The following is an 18,873-nucleotide window of genomic DNA, read 5'->3' as shown; positions in this document are numbered from 1 at the left end:
GGTAGGTGGGGAGGTTGTTGATGGTAGGAAACAAGGAAAGGGGTTGGTGCAATGCGTAGTGTAGTTTGCTTAACTGCTTATTAACCAACCACACACGTGATCCAACACAAAACAACACGTAGTAGTAGTAGGTAGGCATTGATTGGAACACAAATGCACAGACTTAGTAGATTTAGTATCATTTTACCAAAAGAATAAAAAGTGAGTTTAACCAAATAAATAAATAAAAATTAACTAGGGGTTTCATATCTGATTATAACTTACAATAATTGTTCAATCATGATCATATGATCAGACAGATCATTTTTTTTATACTCAAATTGTTATATCACACACGTGCAACACGTGCAGAACTAGTTTTTAAGTTAAAAAAAATAAAATAAAAAGAGAGTAAGTAAATAAATAAAAATAGAAGTTAATGAGAGAAAGGGGATTAAATTATGCTAAATATACACTTTGTCACAGTTTTTCCCCCTTTCAGCTGGTATAAGTCTGACATACTCACACTCCTTAGCAGCTCATGCATCTTTTCTATCCTGGAAGAAAAAAAATAAAAAAGCACATGTTGGGTCTTATATGACCTTTGGATTTATCATTACTATGTTCTTAGATTTTCTGAGTTCTCCGTGACAATATGAACTTGTAATAATGTCTAAACCCTAGATTCGTTGTTTAGATTTTACAATAGCTAGGCAACAGGGTTTTGATTTTTTTTTTTTATCACGTATGAAATAACATTTTATTAAAATGAAGATGAATCTATAGATCTAGAGCAAGAAGAGCCCTCCTAAGCCTTTCAGCTCCTATAGCCAGCCCCCAAAAGGTTTCTATTTCAGTAAAGTGAATGATTGAATTTAAAATCATTCAAACGTTATTTTCATCTATATATTTTTTGATTTTATACGTCAAATGATAGGAAATAAGTTCTCACCATTGCTTAGTCCATCCAACATGCACTCAAATGTAGGGAGTGCCTCTAAGTCTCTAACCATTGGATACATGTTGGCAAGTATTAATTCTTGTTGATGCAAAAAATTCTCGCTGGGAGACTCACCCACCACAGTCAGGTGTGAAATGTAGGTTGAACCACCGGTCTATAAGCCGGGGTAGGCAAACCAAAAAAATAATAAATTACTCAAAATTCCCTATGAGAAATAACAGAAGGCGCCACTATGCATCAGTCATCACCTCTTTATCTCACAGAAGAAAAAGAAAAAAAACCAACCAACTGGATCTGGAGTAGGGATATTTAGATGCATATTCCGATGCTTTTTCGGTGGGTTAGTATCGGATCCTCTCAACTCAGAAATGATTGGACAGGTGGGTGTTGTCGAACACGTGAAGGTCTGGAGTTTGGCAAGGCTCTGCGCTCCGAGCTTCCACCACCAAATTTCCAATGATCGATCGTGTGAGCTTCATGGTTCACCTACCCAGGTCTCAGTTAGAGAGCGATATATACAGAAGCAGTTTTACTTTTCCCATTTGTCATTTTGCCGTATTTGACGAAGAGGCGAAGAGGAGAAGAGGGTCCCCATCGAGTCGTTGTGTATTGAATATTGAATTTAATATACCTACCGGCTATTGCGGCCTTTGCTGAATCTATAAGCTCCTTGGAGTTATCGTCCTCCTTACATGGTTTCCCTCTTATTAATTCAACATGTTTTTGTGTGATTCCCATCTTCCGCTTCTTCATATACGTTTCTCCTTGAATCTTTGCTAATTTCACACCTACCCATCGGGCGTTTTTGTTGGATTACCCAAGGTGAGGCTTTTTTTCGTATATGCTAGTTCTGTTTGTTTACCCAAGGAAAAAAAAAAGAAAAAGCTGATTCTGTTTGTATAACTGTACTCCTGCCCATTTCCTTTCTTCTACGTTTGTTACGGAGGAATTGGTTCATTTGCAATGCCATTTCGTATAAATTTTTTTCTCCATACTGGGTTTTTCTTCTCTTGAATCTCCTTTTATGTTCCCTCATCTCTCAAATTTTGACATTCTGGGCAATTGTTCTCATTGGCTGTATTTGTGATGCACAGTTGACTCTGTAATCGTACGCTATGTGGGTTTTATTGCAATAGAAGAAAACCCCATTTGGGTTTTGGGTTTTGGGTTTTTGGCTTGTTTTCAAGATGGGATGGCATATGATCAGGGGGAGGGAGACTGGAAGTAAATTCTGTTCTTATTAGTTCGGGCTTTGAAATCTTCAAGTTTGATGGTAGTCGACTGGAGGAGAAAAATAAAGCCTTTCCCCCTTTCTTTCCATGCTCCTCTCAATTGAGTGACTATTGTCATGTGTGGATGTGTTGATATCATGTGTTTCTATCGTTCCAGTTACTAGCCATACCTGATCTCTGATGAGTTTGAATTTGATGGATGAATCTATATTATATGAATTGCTAAGATATGAGCTTGTTGACTTGTCATAGTTTATACCGTTTTCTATGTTGCTCCCCATTTTGTATTTTAATTCTGTTTGATCTTTTAAACCTTAACTCCATGATTTTTTTTTTTCTTGTCTATTATTTTCGGAGTAGGGTATGTATTCATCCCATTCAATTGATTTTCTTGACTGTTAGATGATTTTATTCCAGTGCTACTTGTTTGCTAATAGTGTTCTCTGCCTAAATTTAGTTTAAATTGTGCCTTCTTTTTAATATCTGTGGTGCAATGAAGACAGGAGGTTCAATTTCTGTTCTCTGTTTTCTGGTTTTTCAGAATGGCTGCTGCTTCATTTCACCACACAGTTGGGTCAATTCAGACTTCCAGATGCTGCAATGGTTCTGGATCTCAAAAGGCTTTTGGCAGTTTCTCTCTGAAATTGGTATCAAATGGTCAGTTCTTTAATATAGGATTACTGAGAAAAGGAAGCTGTAGTATCAGTTGGCGGAAATCGAGTGTAATTCAAGCCTCAACTTCTCAAAATTCTGTGGCCGATCCAGTTGCATCCCCCACAAATAGCAAACCAAATGACTCCCGAAAGAAATCTAGTAAGTTCATTTCTCTACTTCCTTTTCCTGATTTTGTTCATGGTCATTGACAGTTTAGCTGTAATTGAAGTCAAAATTTCTTGTACTCATGCATGGTTGCACTCTTGTGCTCATGCATGGTTGAACTCTTGTTAGAGCGCTATTTTCATGGTGTTTCCTAATTATCTGCCTCTCAATGTTTCAGATGAAGTTGCTTTGATATTGATTCGGCATGGTGAGTCTTTGTGGAATGAGAAAAACCTGTTTACCGGTTGTGTTGACGTACCCTTGACAAAAAGGGGTGTAGAAGAGGCACTTGAAGCTGGTAAGAGAATCAGCAACATACCTGTCGACATGATCTACACATCTGCACTGATCCGTGCCCAGATGACTGCTATGCTTGCCATGACCCAGCACCGTCGCAAGAAGGTATCTTTGCTTGAATTTTTACTGTATTCAATTAACATATCTCTAGCTAGGGAAGGAATGTGCTATTTTGAACAGTATGTTTGAATGACACCTAGGGGAGGGCCTTGGTGCAACGGTTGGTGGACCACAGTTGTAGCCCTGAGGCCAAGGCTTTGAAACAGCCTTTCAGAAAAATTGACCCCTCGACTCTGCTTGTCCGGAAGCCCTTGGCACCTGGTTCACCCTTTTTTGTGTTTGAATGAAACCTCACTTGACTTCTCTTAATTGAACCTTGTCTTACTGCTGGCCTAGAGACGAGAAGACTGATGTGTACTTCTATTACATAAATCAGGCATTCTCACTTGAGCTGTGTTTCCCGTTCACTTCTCCTAGCTTTTCAAAACAACCTGACCAGGACCTATCATTTCACATAAGAACTGCATTAAATGACGTTCAACTTTTTGAAAACCTTTTCTTCCCCCTGTCATGACATGTTATATGGCTTCGTCCCTATTTCTGGATTTTTTTGGGGTTGCTATTTTGGTGTCTACAGATGACAATATTCCAGCGTGCTTTATATAGGGGAGGTAGAGGAAATCCATTGGATTAACGGGTGACATTGATGGGGGAAAGACATATTCCTCCCATTTTTTAACTTGTACAAGTTAGAAAATTGCTATCTTCTCTAAGTAACTGAGAATCTATTGGCCTTTCAGTCCTTTCTATCAATTCACCAAAGTTGGGGCATTTATCAGAAACCCTGGTATTGGTTTCAGTTTTTTTTGTTATTGAACTATGAATATCTTGAATTGTACTGCTAAGTGAGGGTGTCAATCATACTGCAGTTGCATTGAGCATGCAGAATAGGTTAGCTGTGTGGAATGCAGAACCACTGAAGTATCGTATTTGAAATTTGTGCCTTATGATTCTAATGTTCAAGGAAAGTTATAATACATAGATGGTATTTTTTTAATTCACTTATTGCAGGTGCCGATCATTGTACACAATGAGAGTGAACAGGCAAAAGCATGGAGTGAGATTTTCAGTGAAGAAACTAGGAAACAAACTATTCCAGTAATGGCAGCTTGGCAATTGAATGAAAGAATGTAATCTTTTTTCTAATTGGTTTGTTTGTTATCCCTCTCTGTCTCTATTCACAACTAATGTTTCTCTGGTGAAACGCTTTGCAATTCACTCTTTTTCAACAGGTATGGGGAGTTGCAAGGTCTTAATAAGCAGGAAACAGCAGATAGATATGGAAAGGAGCAAGTGCATGAGTGGCGTCGAAGCTATGATATTCCTCCCCCCAATGGCGAGAGTTTGGAAATGTGTGCTCAAAGAGCTGTTGCATATTTCAAAGAGCAAGTATGTGGTTATTTTCTTCTATCCAAGTGTCTGGTTCATTATTATACATGGGTCAATTTTAAAGTCTTCTTAATGCTGGATTGTTAATATACTATTGTCCAAAACTACTTTAGGATAATGAATTTTGACTGGGGGAATACATTGCAGATTGAACCCCAACTTGTGTCTGGGAAGAATGTGATGATTGCTGCTCATGGAAATTCTTTAAGGTCCATTATCATGTATCTTGACAAATTAACTTCTCAGGAGGTGAGAAAATTTTAGTTCATTTTATTGTATGTGTGTGTGTATGCACGGGTGCTTTATGTTGACAAAATCCATGTCTTGCAACAGACTTTAATGGCGGAAAAGAATTCATGTACCTGAATCCATTTCAGTTGACTTAAACTCCTATGATTTTTTGCATTGTTTTATAACATAACCATTCTATTCTCTTGGACAGGTTATTAGCTTAGAATTATCAACTGGGCTTCCAATGCTCTACATATTTAAAGAAGGGAAATTTATCAGGAGGGGCAGTCCAGTAGGACCTTCAGAGGCTGGTGTTTATGCTTATACTAGGGTATGCAACTCTATCCTTTTCATGATAACAAGCTCAAGAACTCACTCACCTATATAACTATATTACCGAACCTCCCTATGGTCCAGTTTATGAAAACATGAGAAATAAACTTGAGTATAAGAAAGAGTAAGAATGCTAGAACAACTGAGTTGTCTGACAGGTGGAAGTGTCTTTCAATTGCGAACAGGTTTGGACTGATAGCTTTTCTCTCATTAATTTAGTCTGCCTTTGCAATGAAGGGCCTTGCATTAGATAGACATGGATAGTTTGTGGCTTGTGGTCTTGGGCTTCAATCTGTGTTTGAAGTACTTTAGTTGGCTTCAACAGCAACGTAGGGAACACAGAATTCAGTAATAGAAACTCTTCTGATATAACCCTAGTACTATTTAATTATATGCTTCTCCTGTCAAAATATATAAAGCAGAAAATTAACTTGAAAATTTACACTAACTTTGGCTCTGGGAAACTTTCTAATTAGTTTCCTAATCAACCTGAGGCTTTTCGAACTTGGTAAAGATTCTAATCAATATTTCTAAACCAAACAGTAATAAGATCATCTTTTTCCAAGGCAGTTTTTGTTGATGAAAAGAAGATTCTTTAATTTTCTTCATGCCATTGTGATTCATGTGGCAGCGACAAAATGTGGGCCTCCAGTTGATGCAACTGACCTGGAATCAAACTGATCATATTTATTTCAGCTAAATCATTTAGATTTAGTTTAAAGACTACATTGTCAAGTCAGTCCCCTTGATCTGGTAGCATAAAACATGAATCTATGTTGAAATAGTGTAACTTCAATATGTAGTGTTATCGATTGATCCCCAGTCGTTCGACTGACGAATATGTTTCTACTTCATTCTAAATGCAGAGTTTAGCACTTTACCGGCAGAAGTTAGATGAAATGTTGCACTAGTGTATCTACAGAGCAGGTAAGTTCCATGTAATTTTTGCTAGTCTTTTAATACAAATACCTCAAAAGAGTTTTTCTGTTTCTTCAGGGTCCTATATCTCCATTAAGTAATTTGCTTGTGTGGGTGTGTTTGGCTTTAGGTTCTTTTCCTTCTTGTTCAATATTTGCTTCTGTTGGCGTCATGTCAGCTTATGAGGCTCATGTGAAAATGACTTCTTCGCAGCCAATGGGTTTAATGCTTCTACCACAGAAGGAGAAAAGATGGATGCTCTAGTTTTATTTTGAAAGGAGTAAACTAAATTGATGGCCCTTGTATTATTTTCCATAGTACATATCAATGGATGTTTGATTTTTTGCGAGGATCTTGTAAATTATAATTATGTTATAGGATCTGTAACTTTTTTATATGGATGAATGGTAATTTTGATTATTTTTTTCCTTCTGTTCTTTTGCTGCCACATCTTGCTGAATGAATCCATGATCTACTACACAAAAACATTATTGTAACCCATCTCTTCTATATCTCCTTTGGTAGTAGACCCTGAAAAATTTTGTTTGATGCTGCACAGGTGATAAAAGTACATAGTTTTTTAGAATTTCAACCTCTGTAATTACGAGGACAAGGAAGATTATAAGCATTGGATTTCTTAAATGTCATATGTCACGATATGAAGATTGCAGGATTCAGAAAGTAGAAAGGACAATGGTTAGGAACATTGTTGTCATGCTTCGGCTACTACTAATCAATGGCTGTATATTCCAAAACAATGATGAAATGCATAGATTTTTCTCTCTATTACCAAAACTGAAAGATCATAATTAACGTGGATTCCCTACCATTCTTGTCTTTTCAACCATTTGAGAAAATGTCCATGACATGAATCCATCGTTCTTACCCTAAAACTATTTACAATCCTGGTTCCGACTTCTGAATTTGAAATTTCCTAAATTCTAATAATATTGAGAGTGAAAAATTCAAAGCCACTTAATAAAAAAACCACACAAGCAACTAGGGAAAAAAAATGGATCGTGAGTTTGCAGCATTTTCCAATCAAGGAATGTGTTCTCTCTCTTGATATTCAACCAGTACAAGAAATGGATTCCATATTTGAGTCTTTCCTTCGTTTAGATGTACACCCTACAAATTGCAACTCACCAATATGTGAACAACTTCTTAGATAAATCACGTCTTTTTCCCTACAAATTGTCTTCTTCTTTTTTTTTTTTTTTTGGTCTGAGGTTCATTCGGCCAGGCCAGCTTGTGCACACCTCGATTACATCATTAGAGGGAGCTTTGTCGTCCGCAAGGCTCAAACCCATGACCTCTCCCTAATGGCAACAACGTCATCATAAATCACCTAAATCAATGAAAATTAAATTCATAAAATAAAATTCCCTACTACAATTTCAATTTTTTTTTCTTCCTTGTTTCTGAAGAAATTGCATTTGGGTTCATGCCCATCTTCATATAGGATGCAGGGAATGTAAATTTTAGAGGACGTGGATCCCTTTCATACTATCATATATGAAAATGTTATGAATGACAAAATTAAGCATAATGATTTAGGTTGTAATTTTGGAAAGTTCCTTCACCTTTAATGATTTTGTAGGTGTATGTACATATAAGAGGCAAACACCTGTTTTTATGTTACCATATATGGTTACATGGCTTATGGCTATCCTCCTCTTCTTGTAAAATCGATAACGGATTTAGCCAAAAAGAAAAAAATGGAGAATGGAATTGGTGGTTGCGTGTCAAATGTATGTGTACCTGCACGTAATTGCAGAGGAACTAAAACTTGAAATTACGCGGTTGAGGGCAGTACAGGAAGGATAAGCGTAACTGGGCATTCCCTTAATCCGCACGAAGAAGATTGTGTTTGTTACGTGGTTGAAGGATTCTCTTCTCATCATTAGGTCCCTCTGAGTTGGAGAGAGAGAGAGAGAGCCCAAGAGAGAAGAGAACATAGCAGGAATCTGAAGAGCAAGCGCGGAGGTCTCCATCGTCACTTTTTGTAAGGGAAGAATGTGATGAATGTCTTCCATTTCTGAGAGATCAAAATTGGTTTCCCACGTTGAAATGACTGATGTAAGCATAAACACAATTGATAATTCTGTCAAGATCAGAGATGAGAAGGATAAGAACGATAAGAAAAAAAAGGTGGCCACCATTTTCTCTTACCCGACTGCCTCTCTTTTGTTTCCTTCACTAATAAGCCTAACAAACCAGTTTCTAATTCTTTATCTCTTCTTTCTCAGTTAAAATTTCATTCTGGATCAAAGTCGTCCATCATTCCAAAGATTTTTGGTTCCAAATGGAGAAAAGGATCCGATGAAGATATATTTGGGAAACATGAAGTTGTTCTTGGTAGTATTTTCATTGCATTCCCTAGTTATTGATTGTTCAGATTGTATATGTGTTCCATTTTGGTTTTTATTTGGTCGTGTTTACAGATCTTGAAAAGAGGATCATTTCACGGAGGAAAGCAGCTTTCATGGAGGCTTCTCCTTACATGGCAAAAAGCTTCTCAGGTTGTGGGAGATCATTAGTTCGAGTTTGACATGCATTTTTCTTTTTCAATTGAAATGATTATTGGGTCTTAATCTTTTAAGAATCTTATTATTGTTCTTTGTTTGGTGGTCATCCAAAGTTGAATCCACGAAGGCAAAGAAAAGAGGTTCATAATCTTTAGTATCTTTGATTAACCCTATCAATGTAAGAAGCAGCAATATCGGTACATTGAAAATCTGATTGTTTTAAATTCTTCTTTACATTCAGAAAGGGAAGGACCAATACGCACTGAAAGCTTCAGTCTCTCTAAATTCGATGGCAGATATCCAGGAGTTCAAGACTACAGGTAATAAGTTCTTTCTTTCCTTTTTTTTCTTCTCCTAAGATGAGATCCCCATGCTTTATATTAGCCTGAATCTCACAATTAAATACCCTCTGCTTTTATGTTTCAGGGTATTTGTTGGAACTTGGAATGTGGGAGGTAGAAGCCCTCACACTGGTCTCAACCTCGAAGATTTCTTGCAGATGGAGGAGCCTGCAGACATTTATGTCTTGGGGTATGTTAAATTGTTTTCTTCCCTTCTCTTTCCTTTAAAATGATCAACAGAAATGAAAGGACCACCTTCACTTTCAACTGAAATTTAGAATGATACAAGTCCAACGTTAATATATGGCCCGAGTATGTTCTTCCTTTTTTTTCACTGTGAACTTTGATAATTTTCGTTTTTTGCATGAATCAAATCTGAAGTAGCCAAGTGCATCAAAATAATGCAGTATTTCTCCTTTTTTCTTTTTGATCTCTTACAGGTTTCAGGAAATCGTTCCTCTAAATGCAGGAAATGTTCTAGTGAGTGAAGACAATGAGCCCGCAGCAAGATGGTTAGCACTTATAAATGAGGCCCTTAACTGCAGACCACTAGAAGAATCGAGCTTCTGTTCTGATGATTCAAGCAGACGTTCCTCGTTTTATAACAACAATGGAAATACCAAGGACTTGAAATCTCAAGGAAGCTTCTTCTCCCAGAAAATTTCGTACAAAGTTCTAAGAAGGAGATTGAGGGGTGATGGTACTTACCTGAAGAGCTGTAACTGCACTAACCCATTTCAGGATAGTGAAACTACATCTCTCCAAAACCTCCATAAGAATTTAAACGAAGATCTGTTTTCAGCCACAGATGGACCTTCATCCTCTACCCATGAAAGCTACCGCCTTATAGCCAGCAAACAAATGGTGGGCATCTTTCTCACCGTGTGGGCAAAGGAGGAGCTAGTGCAATATATCGGCCACCTTAGACTGACCTGCGTTGGGAGAGGAATCATGGGCTGCCTTGGTAACAAAGTAAGTTTATCTTCTCTGTTATATATGTTGGGTTTTGGGCTTAAACTGGGAAATTGGTAAGAAATTTTAAATTTTTATAAGAAAAGTGTCAATGGAATATTGCAGGGATGCATAGCAATTAGCATGACATTACACGAAACAAGCTTCTGCTTTGTATGCAGTCACTTGGCTTCAGGGGAGAAGGAGGGAAACGAGCTCAAAAGGAATGCAGATGTGGCTGAGATCCTTAAGAGTACTCAGTTCCCAAAGACCTGCAAGAATGGAAGGATCCCAGAGAATATATTAGAACATGAGTATGTCCATAAATTTAATTTAATATTTTTTTATATAATTAAAAAATCGGCTAACTTTGATTAGTGGTTAATCCATATATAGGCGAGTGATTTGGCTGGGGGATTTAAATTACCGGATGGCTCTGAGCTATGAAGAAACAAGGGCCTTGTTGGAGGAAAATGACTGGAAATCTCTTCTTGAAAAAGATCAGGTTTGCATTCTCTTCAGCATATTTCTACTACAAAACGTTAGAGTTCTCTCCTTTTGTTTGCTTAAGCCCAACATATACCTGGGTAAAAGTCCTCATTTAAAAGAAGATTTCAAGCTTTACAGGCATCATTAAGACAAACCCTTTTCTTAATCACCAAAACTTTATCTGATTGATTTCAATATTTGAGTACAGCTGAATATAGAGAGGGAAGCCGGAAGAGTATTCACTGGGTTTAAAGAAGGGAGGATTATGTTTGCTCCCACCTACAAATACTCTCACAATTCTGACTCTTACGCTGGAGAGACCATCAAATCCAAGAAGAAACGCAGAACACCTGCATGGTCTCTCCCTCTCTCTCTCTCTCTCACACACACACACACACACACACACTTATTTTCATGTCCTGACCAGCATGAAATAGATAGATTAATACGAAGATTTTAATTTCCGGCCAGGTGTGATCGAATATTATGGTATGGTAAAGGTGTGAAACAATTATCATATGTACGAGGAGAGTCGAGATTCTCAGATCATAGACCTGTTTGCTCATCCTTTATAGCACAAGCAAAGTCCAGGGACAGTAGCAGGGTAAGGTTGAAGGGAATCTACACTCTTGGAACAAAAATGCAGTATGCGGAGTGCATGCCTCAAAGACATAGCTTCTATGAGTTTTGAACATAATTCTTATTAACACGTAAATTCTCTAATCATACGTATTTACTCAATTAATTTGCTGGTTCATGCCTACTAACTTGATGTCCATTTGGTCTAAGAGGCCCAAAATTTTGACGTGGGAAAGGAGCTACCCGTGCCGACCGCGTACATTTAAGTTCAAAATCCATGGGCAGCTGTTGATAACTAATATGATAAAAGAAATGATCGTGTCAAAAGAAGAGTGTGATTTTTCTGTATCAGAAACAGTACCAGAAAGCAGAAAAGATAGAAAGAACAGTTGATTTTTGGTTATTTTATAAATTTGGATAAGATTATGTTCCTTTTTTCTTCTTCTTCTTCTTCTTCTTCTTTTGTTCTACACTGAAATAGCTAACACAAGGTGGGGTAGAAATGAACGTAAACAGTTCTATAATAAAATCTTTCAAAGGGGAGACAATGTGTTTGGAGAATGAAGTGATGAGTATAAAGCAGAGATTGTGAATATTTGCAATAGCCTGAAAGGCTCTTGATCATTAACATAGTGAAAGTATCGGTACAAAACGAGATGCAACACTAAAGAACAAAGAATGAATTATTGAAAACTGAAATGCTTACAGATTCCTCCCAATCAAAAGAGTATGTATTTCAGAGCTCACTAGCATTTACACAGAGGTGCAATTAACAGGAATGAAAATGAGAAAGGGTGGGCGGAAGGGGCAGGCGGGAGAGTGGCCAGGGAGAGAGAGAGAGGTACCAGGTTGATTTCTACAGTTGTAATCTAAATTAAGGGCAAAGCAAATTCTTCCGTTCACTTTAACCAGAATTTATATCTTTAGCATCACTGCTATTACCAATGGCTAGTACTGAACTATTGGTAGATTCTTCTAAATCAACCCCTTGAGAGAATGAATGGTTCTCTCTGGAGTCATCAGAACCTGATTCTGCATCAGCTTGATCAAAAGGAGGGGCGTTTGCCCGTGCTGGCTGCAGGTTTGCCAGAGAATTCTCTGTGGTCCAAAATCTGGGCATTCTCTTGTCATCTTCTTTCATCCTTTCAGCATAGTCTGCAGTGTTAAAGCTCGTCTGACTATGCCCTCCAAATGCCACCTCTAACTTGTCCATGTCAAAGAGGTCCTCCATAATCTTCTTGGTGTTGAGGTCATCTGAGTAAACAAAATTTACTTTCCTTGCAGTCCTGGGATCTAGAAAGGGTTTCACTACCTGCAACAATACAGTTCATTATGCCTTGAGGATAGCCACGACAGAGGAGCTTTAAGCACACTGTTAATATGAATAAATTCAATCTCTATTGAGCACAAGAAATCTCTCAACAGCATGCATCCCAAACATGTATTCACAACGAAACTTGGATGAAACCACTGAGTTTTTCCACCATTAGTAGAGGATGACTAGCTGATCACGTAACTCAACCGTATCTGCAAATTTTTCTTTAAAATATGCAAAAAAAAATTAAACAAATGAATGGTATAATATTTTTTTTAGGAGATATCTTGCGAGTCCAGATTCTCTGCAAGCAGCATCCATGCAATCACTATCATCAGATCATAAATTTGATCTGTTCACATACTGCAAAGAGATGCACATGGTTTCAGAAGAATCCCAAACGTCCAACAGTCTTCAAACAATGGGGAGCTAGGATTGGGATTTATACACCTGACAGGCCTAAGCATAGTAGGCCTTAGATTTTCCCATTCATGATGGATAATTTAATATTAACAGAAATGAAAGATTTACCGTCCACCAGGACTGGGCTGGTCCCTGAGAACTGCAGGCTGAGCCTAATTTCTTTATAAATTATGAATGAGAGATTTAATATTGAAAATAAAAAGAGAAAGATTTACCATCCAAAAGGATTCAAAGATCTTTGGTGGATTGTAAAGGATTGCCAGACCTAGCCTTTCTGGGTAATGTTCTTGTAAAACATGGGCTGTTTCCTTGGTAACCTTCACAGAAATATTTGACAGATTGAAGCCATGAAAATCAATGAGCCAGACCATCTGCTCCTGTTCAGGTGAGAGATTTAAAATCGCATTCTCCATGCAATATACCAAGTACTTTATTTGTCCTTTGGTTGACTTTGTGTTCTGCAGTTCAACATGAAGCAGGAAAGAAAAATCAAGGCAAAATACTGACTCATGAAATAGGGTTCAGTGATAAATACATAATTTTCAATATCTCTCTGATACTCCTGTCAAGTACTAGTGCATAATTGTACCCAAACTGCTATACATTACAATAGTTTCTCCACTTCTAGAACTTAAGATTCTAATTATACCCCTAATAGAACTCAAGCACTTGTTTGTCTTGGACCAGTTTGTGGAACATTATACCACAGGAATATGTTTTACTTGCGCTTCCCTGACCTGAGCAAACCAGAAAGTGCCAGAATGAATTAGATCGAAGTATGACCAATACTAGCTGATGGTTCTAATCATCTGGACACACATCTCAGTTCATGTTTTTGGCAAAACATAGTTTTGTTAGCTTATTAGCAATTTTAATATTCATTCAGAAAATATGCAGGTCTAGTTGAAAAAACGGAGAAATTACTAATATTATAAAGGTAGCTTTAGAGAAATGTACAAATATAAAATGAATAAATAAAATAGACCACAATACATCATACAACACCCTACTAGATATAGTGCATTTTAAATTGTTTAAAAAATTTATATATGATATGAAAGGCAAAGGTGGAATTCAGGATAAAGCAGAGAAGCAAGTGGTACATAAGGTCAGAAAATTGGGCATAATTGAGCACACACTTCAGGGCAATAGTGGTAAATACAGGTATGCTACAGGGAGATTAAAGTTTTCCCTTAGAAATGATGTGTTACAGTATTAATTTATGAAAGATGCCAACAAAATTCTCCATATAAAGGCACTTAGAAACTTGTTACTTAAGACTTTGAAGCAGTAGCAATATCAATCCCAGCCAATTAATTGATGGGACCACCTTTGATATTCTGCCCACTCAAATATTGAAATTCTCTAGTGAACCTAAGTTTAAAGTGCAAAACCAGTGAAGAGAAAGCAAGATTGACGTACGTATATTTTTGATTTTCCAAACTTTCGATGCAGTTAAACACACATAGAATGGTCATATCAAACCTGACAACTAGGTCGCATGACAAGAACACTTCTCCCATGCTTGTCAACATGGTTCAATCTGTATATTTTCCCTGTCTCAGCTTCATGAGCAACCTCTTCCTGCATTACAGGAAAATTAGGGGCAATAATGCCATAGGATCAAATAATCACATAAAATGTCTTGTCAGCTAAAAAGGTAATGTACCCAGCGAATTTCTTCAGGTTTGTACTGAGACCTCCATTTCAATGTTTCCTTAAGCATTTTAGTGGCTTTTTTAATGTTCCAGTTCCGCGCCCTCAAATATCTTGAAATCGATGCATCAGAACAGAATATGGAGAGCTTATCTGGCAGTGGCCCTAACAACCTTCTCACCTCATTAATCTGAAACCAAAAACCAACTGTAAGCAACAAAATATTTCCACAAATTTTCACTATATATTAACTGAATCTCTCCAAAAGTGTGAGCTAAGACATGGTTCAGTTTCCAGAGAAATAAATGCATACCAACTAATCAAATTTGGAATGATTTAACTAGGAAAAACAATCAATCAGGTATACCTTTTCTTGCTTCTCGTCAGATGCTAACAAATTTTCATTTCCATTTGAAGTGGTTTCATTCAAAATAGTGCTCATAATCTTCAAAGAGGGGTTCCTATACACAAATAATTGAAAGATTGTTATCAATAACTTTGGTCACCAAAAAAAATGGCAACAGGGAATTTCTGTTCTTAGTCTCTTATGCTCTTCAATAGCAAGATAAAAATTACCAAACACAAACAGTAGCAAGATACAATGAAATCAGAGACAACCTACAGGCAGAAGTTCAATAAGAGAACTCCATAGGATATGCTGGTCACTAATGACAAACCGGGAAAATTCCACAGAATTAATGCAGGAAAGATTGGGGGAAATTTCATGTAAATTACTAACCATCAACTTTGAGATAAAAACTCTGTTCAGCTTGGTCACAGTTCTTTTGTTTCCATATACATTCAGCTTCAAGAAAACAATATTTCAGCCTATTCACCGAGGAATTCAGGCAAAACATTCAGAGAGCCTCCACATTCATCTATAGTATGAAAGGCAGAAAAAAGGGGAAAATACCTTTTTGAGATCTATTAAATACCATTTTCCTAGTTTCTAGTAGTAGTAAGTCTGTTTCATTTTTTCCTTTTCGGTACCAGAAAGATGGATGCTTTTTGCTAGGCAACCCCATGCCTATGGAACTCTCCCTGTACAACTTTAGGCCTCTGTTGAAATGTGATTGAGCATTAGCGCTAGTGAAGGCCAAATGCATAGCACAACCCACTTTAAGTTGAGCATTTTGGAGGTCTGACAACATATCCCTTAAGTTCAGACCAATGTCTTTGATTCCCATTGACCTTTCCCCATCTTAGATGAGCTTGGCTCCATTAGGTAATTTTAGTACTACCAATAAAGCTAGAAATTATCAGACCATAATATATATAAAAGAGATCAAAAGAGATGCCAATTGAAGAAAAAAGAAAGAATAATTTCCATTAAGTGAGGGTACATAACCTCAGACGTGCACACGGGCTATGACCCACATGTCCTTTCGATTCTTTCCAATTTTTGTTTCCTTTCCCTTATAGCTTGAGTATCAAGCAATACTTAGGGAGATTAATTTCTTTTTTTGATATATTGAGTGTTAGCAGACTTGGGAAATCTCCTAGATCCAGATTTCCTTTATTTACTAATAAAGCAGCCACGTGAGGGGAGAGCTGCGTTCCACGCTACTCTCCCTCTATCTGTTCTTTTCTTCATCTTCTCTCCTTCATCTCTGTTACGTTGTTCTTTGGCTCTGATTTCTTGAAATTGACAATTTCTTGAGCTCCCAGTATAGACTACACAAATCACCAGAGTACATCTGTATCATAGTTAATGTTAAACCTAAAAGCAATTTTCTGGCCAGGACCAACATTAATTCCAACATGTGGCACTTATATAAAGCTAGAATTCTTTATAGATAGAATTCATGCCTTCAAAATCCTCAGTTTCCAGGCCCAATCTGGAATTAACATTTCTTGAGGTATGAACATTGTCAAAATTAGAAAAAGGCAGAGGATGAACCATTGTATAAGCTATAGTACTTCTACACTTAAAATGAATACAAAATAGGAAGCCGTGCAATTATCTTAGATTTTCTCCTTTGAGTCTGTTGCTCAAATTTTCCAAGTAATTGTTACAAAACTTTTCATTTTATTATGTTTTTGTTTCACTTCACATCTAACCGAAGAGGGCCAAGGCATAGTCACATTAACCCTAAACACCACGACACCACAGGCAGAATAAAGCTTTCTAACCATAAGTGAGATAATTCTGACTAGAGGCACATGGCATGACGATGTGGGAATTAACCATTGGCTAGACAGGGCCAAGTCTAGCCAATGGTTGGATTAGCTTCATCAAAGTCCAGAGCCTAATCTAACCAAATATGTTTGCATGTATTGGCATTTATGCCTGTATTTTAGGCCACCCATGCCCATGCATCCTACACACTCCCTAGAACTTAAAATATTTAATTTTTCTACAAGGTGATGACCATTTGGGCTGAAACTTGACAAAGAACATTGTAGTCTACCATCTGTAAAAATTTGGGCATCTTCCAAATTGCCACATTGTAGAGATATTGGTTGCTGCTGAAATTATCAATGAGAAGTAGAAACTATTCAGTATATAATGTGATGAGGCCAGGACTTATTAGCCATGATGCTTTCACCCCATTCCCTGCATTTCATGGTTAGAACTCCAATACTACATGCATAAATGTAATTTATCATATTATGTTCTCAATGTATGAATAACTTTTTAGTAGCCAAAAAGTGGAAAATGATCCATATAATAGAAGGTTTTCTCCAGGCACCCCAGAAAAACATTTAACAGAAAGCTATCTATTCCTTGTGGAGTGTTGTTTAGGTCAAAACAGACATGGAATAAGTAAAACAACGGCCGTTTTGGACATATGTAAAAAAATTCATAGTAAATAGATGAAGAAATTTAAGAATGGTCTAAAATAGGTTTTCATTTGATAAATGGATCAAGAGTTAAGCTGACTTTCAGGTTCACAGTTTCATTTGTACATGATTGGAAAAGAACATTAGGACTATGGCTATTGTGGTTCTCAGAGTTACTGTAATGTAAAGTTTACAGGACACAAAAGCTTGGATGTAACCTCGGATTCTAGAGTTTCTTGTCTGAATTGCTTTTCAATTAGGTATAAGTTATCACAGAAACACAAAGAAGGTTCCTATTCTGAGAAGGATTGGGTCGCTCAGAGGAGATATGTATACAGAGCTACTCTTTTTATCTTCTCTATGAACAGAAAATCTCCACTTTAAATCTTTCCCTCAGGTCTATCTATTTGGACCTCATGGTGTTGTGACTTATGTTCTCGTATATTACTAGGTTCTGTTCTTATTGCCTTCCGTCTTCTCAAGTTTCTCATGTTACTAGAATTGTTCATTCCAACTGACCTAACATTAGCAGTGTCTTAAATATGCTGTTGCAGCAAACGCATCACGATCATATTTATGATTTACTAATAAACCGATAAAGCAGTAGAGCAAAAGAAAATAGATCCTCAAGGCATCTTCTATCGTTGACCAAATGATTTGATGTCTGAACTCTGGCTTTCTACTTCTTATTCTGATAATTTCATATTAACAGAAAAAAAATTCTGTGGGATTGCCAGCAAGCGCTTTCTTTAAAATTAGATGGGTGAGATGATGTTCATGCCAACAAAATCAGATCAGAATTAGCTGTAGTAAATGGGAAATTATTGAGAAGTAGCAGTTCATGTGATTCACTGTAAACCAAAATTTTATTGTATGAGAAACCAGATGAAGGGTTTTGGAGGAGACAAAACAAGTAAAGAAGTGCAAATTAAACACCCAGAATAGATGAATAACGCCACAAGAACCAAACCCAGATAACAAAAATTCTAATAATATGAACTAACTTACCTGGTGTCAGATTATCTAAAGCTTCACTCCTTTCCTGCCAATAGAGAAAAGCCCGTTTCAATCTTGTCTACTGAGGAACAGCCGAGTCTGATCAATCATTGAATGGGTCGAAGAAAAAGGAAGTTCTGCTGCTGGTTTTTGAAGGAAATCGAAGACTGAGAGCCGAAAACTCAAGAAAATGAAGAGAAGAAGGCGTCAGTTCAAAGCATTTTAACTTTAAAAACCATTATCTCCAAAAGTCTGAAGTCGAAAATTTCAACTCTGAAACGGTTGATAGTGTCAGTTATAATTTGATAAAGGGAGTGCTTAATTTTCCAACTGGAAATAAACCCACAGTAAATTAAAACAGGATTAACATTTCAAATTGATTAAAACAGGAATAAGCTACGATCTTACCAAAAAAAGGATTGAGATACGCGAATATTCCATATCTAAAGTATATTCTTTGAGCTGATTGTCTCTGGTGTCTCTTGTCTTTTTTCGTAATAAGAAAAAAAATCGGATTTTCACAATACTGTACTAGATTGAGCTTAAGAGCTTAATTTTAAGTAAAAAAAAAACTCAATAGTCTTCAATTTTA

At 36.9% G+C, this 18,873-nt stretch overlaps 3 protein-coding genes across 6 annotated transcripts; 2 read left to right on the top strand and 1 right to left on the bottom strand.

The window, feature by feature from the left end:
- Positions 1–1,237: 1,237 nt before the first annotated feature.
- On the top strand, positions 1,238–7,190 carry LOC149026799 (2,3-bisphosphoglycerate-dependent phosphoglycerate mutase 1-like). 4 transcript variants are annotated; one of them, XM_089156347.1, is made up of 9 exons: positions 1,238–1,762; positions 2,676–2,985; positions 3,170–3,393; positions 4,360–4,478; positions 4,581–4,737; positions 4,885–4,986; positions 5,180–5,299; positions 6,168–6,228; positions 6,350–7,190. In XM_089156347.1, the coding sequence occupies exons 2-8, from the start codon at positions 2,715–2,717 to the stop codon at positions 6,210–6,212; spliced, it is 1,038 nt and encodes a 345-aa protein (XP_089012473.1). In that variant the 5' UTR covers positions 1,238–1,762; positions 2,676–2,714; the 3' UTR covers positions 6,213–6,228; positions 6,350–7,190. The 4 variants fall into 4 exon arrangements, with proteins under 4 accessions (XP_089012473.1, XP_089012467.1, XP_089012479.1 ...); XM_089156341.1 differs by having other exon boundaries at positions 2,672–2,985; XM_089156353.1 differs by having other exon boundaries at positions 1,242–1,762; positions 2,714–2,985; positions 6,433–7,187.
- A 1,054-nt stretch (positions 7,191–8,244) lies between these two features.
- LOC149026798 (type I inositol polyphosphate 5-phosphatase 5-like) lies at positions 8,245–11,219 on the top strand. Its single transcript, XM_089145826.1, has 10 exons — positions 8,245–8,370; positions 8,469–8,577; positions 8,664–8,741; positions 8,989–9,067; positions 9,174–9,278; positions 9,529–10,060; positions 10,166–10,353; positions 10,436–10,544; positions 10,737–10,885; positions 11,000–11,219. The coding sequence occupies exons 1-10, from the start codon at positions 8,245–8,247 to the stop codon at positions 11,217–11,219; spliced, it is 1,695 nt and encodes a 564-aa protein (XP_089001952.1).
- Positions 11,220–11,429: 210 nt separating this feature from the next.
- Positions 11,430–18,617, bottom strand: LOC149026797 (uncharacterized). Its single transcript, XM_089156323.1, has 6 exons — positions 18,294–18,617; positions 14,869–14,962; positions 14,515–14,691; positions 14,331–14,429; positions 13,061–13,303; positions 11,430–12,419 (listed from the first exon to the last, which is right to left on the bottom strand). The coding sequence occupies exons 2-6, from the start codon at positions 14,941–14,943 to the stop codon at positions 12,012–12,014; spliced, it is 1,002 nt and encodes a 333-aa protein (XP_089012449.1). The 5' UTR covers positions 14,944–14,962; positions 18,294–18,617; the 3' UTR covers positions 11,430–12,011.
- Between the last annotated feature and the right edge of the window lie 256 nt (positions 18,618–18,873).

This window comes from Hakea prostrata, chromosome 1 (assembly GCF_041222555.1).
Source record: "Hakea prostrata isolate BN-2017 chromosome 1, UWA_Hpros_2, whole genome shotgun sequence".
NCBI lineage: Eukaryota > Viridiplantae > Streptophyta > Magnoliopsida > Proteales > Proteaceae > Hakea > Hakea prostrata.
Note: the sequence above shows the minus strand (reverse complement) of the source record. Positions and strands in the feature narration are given on the sequence as shown.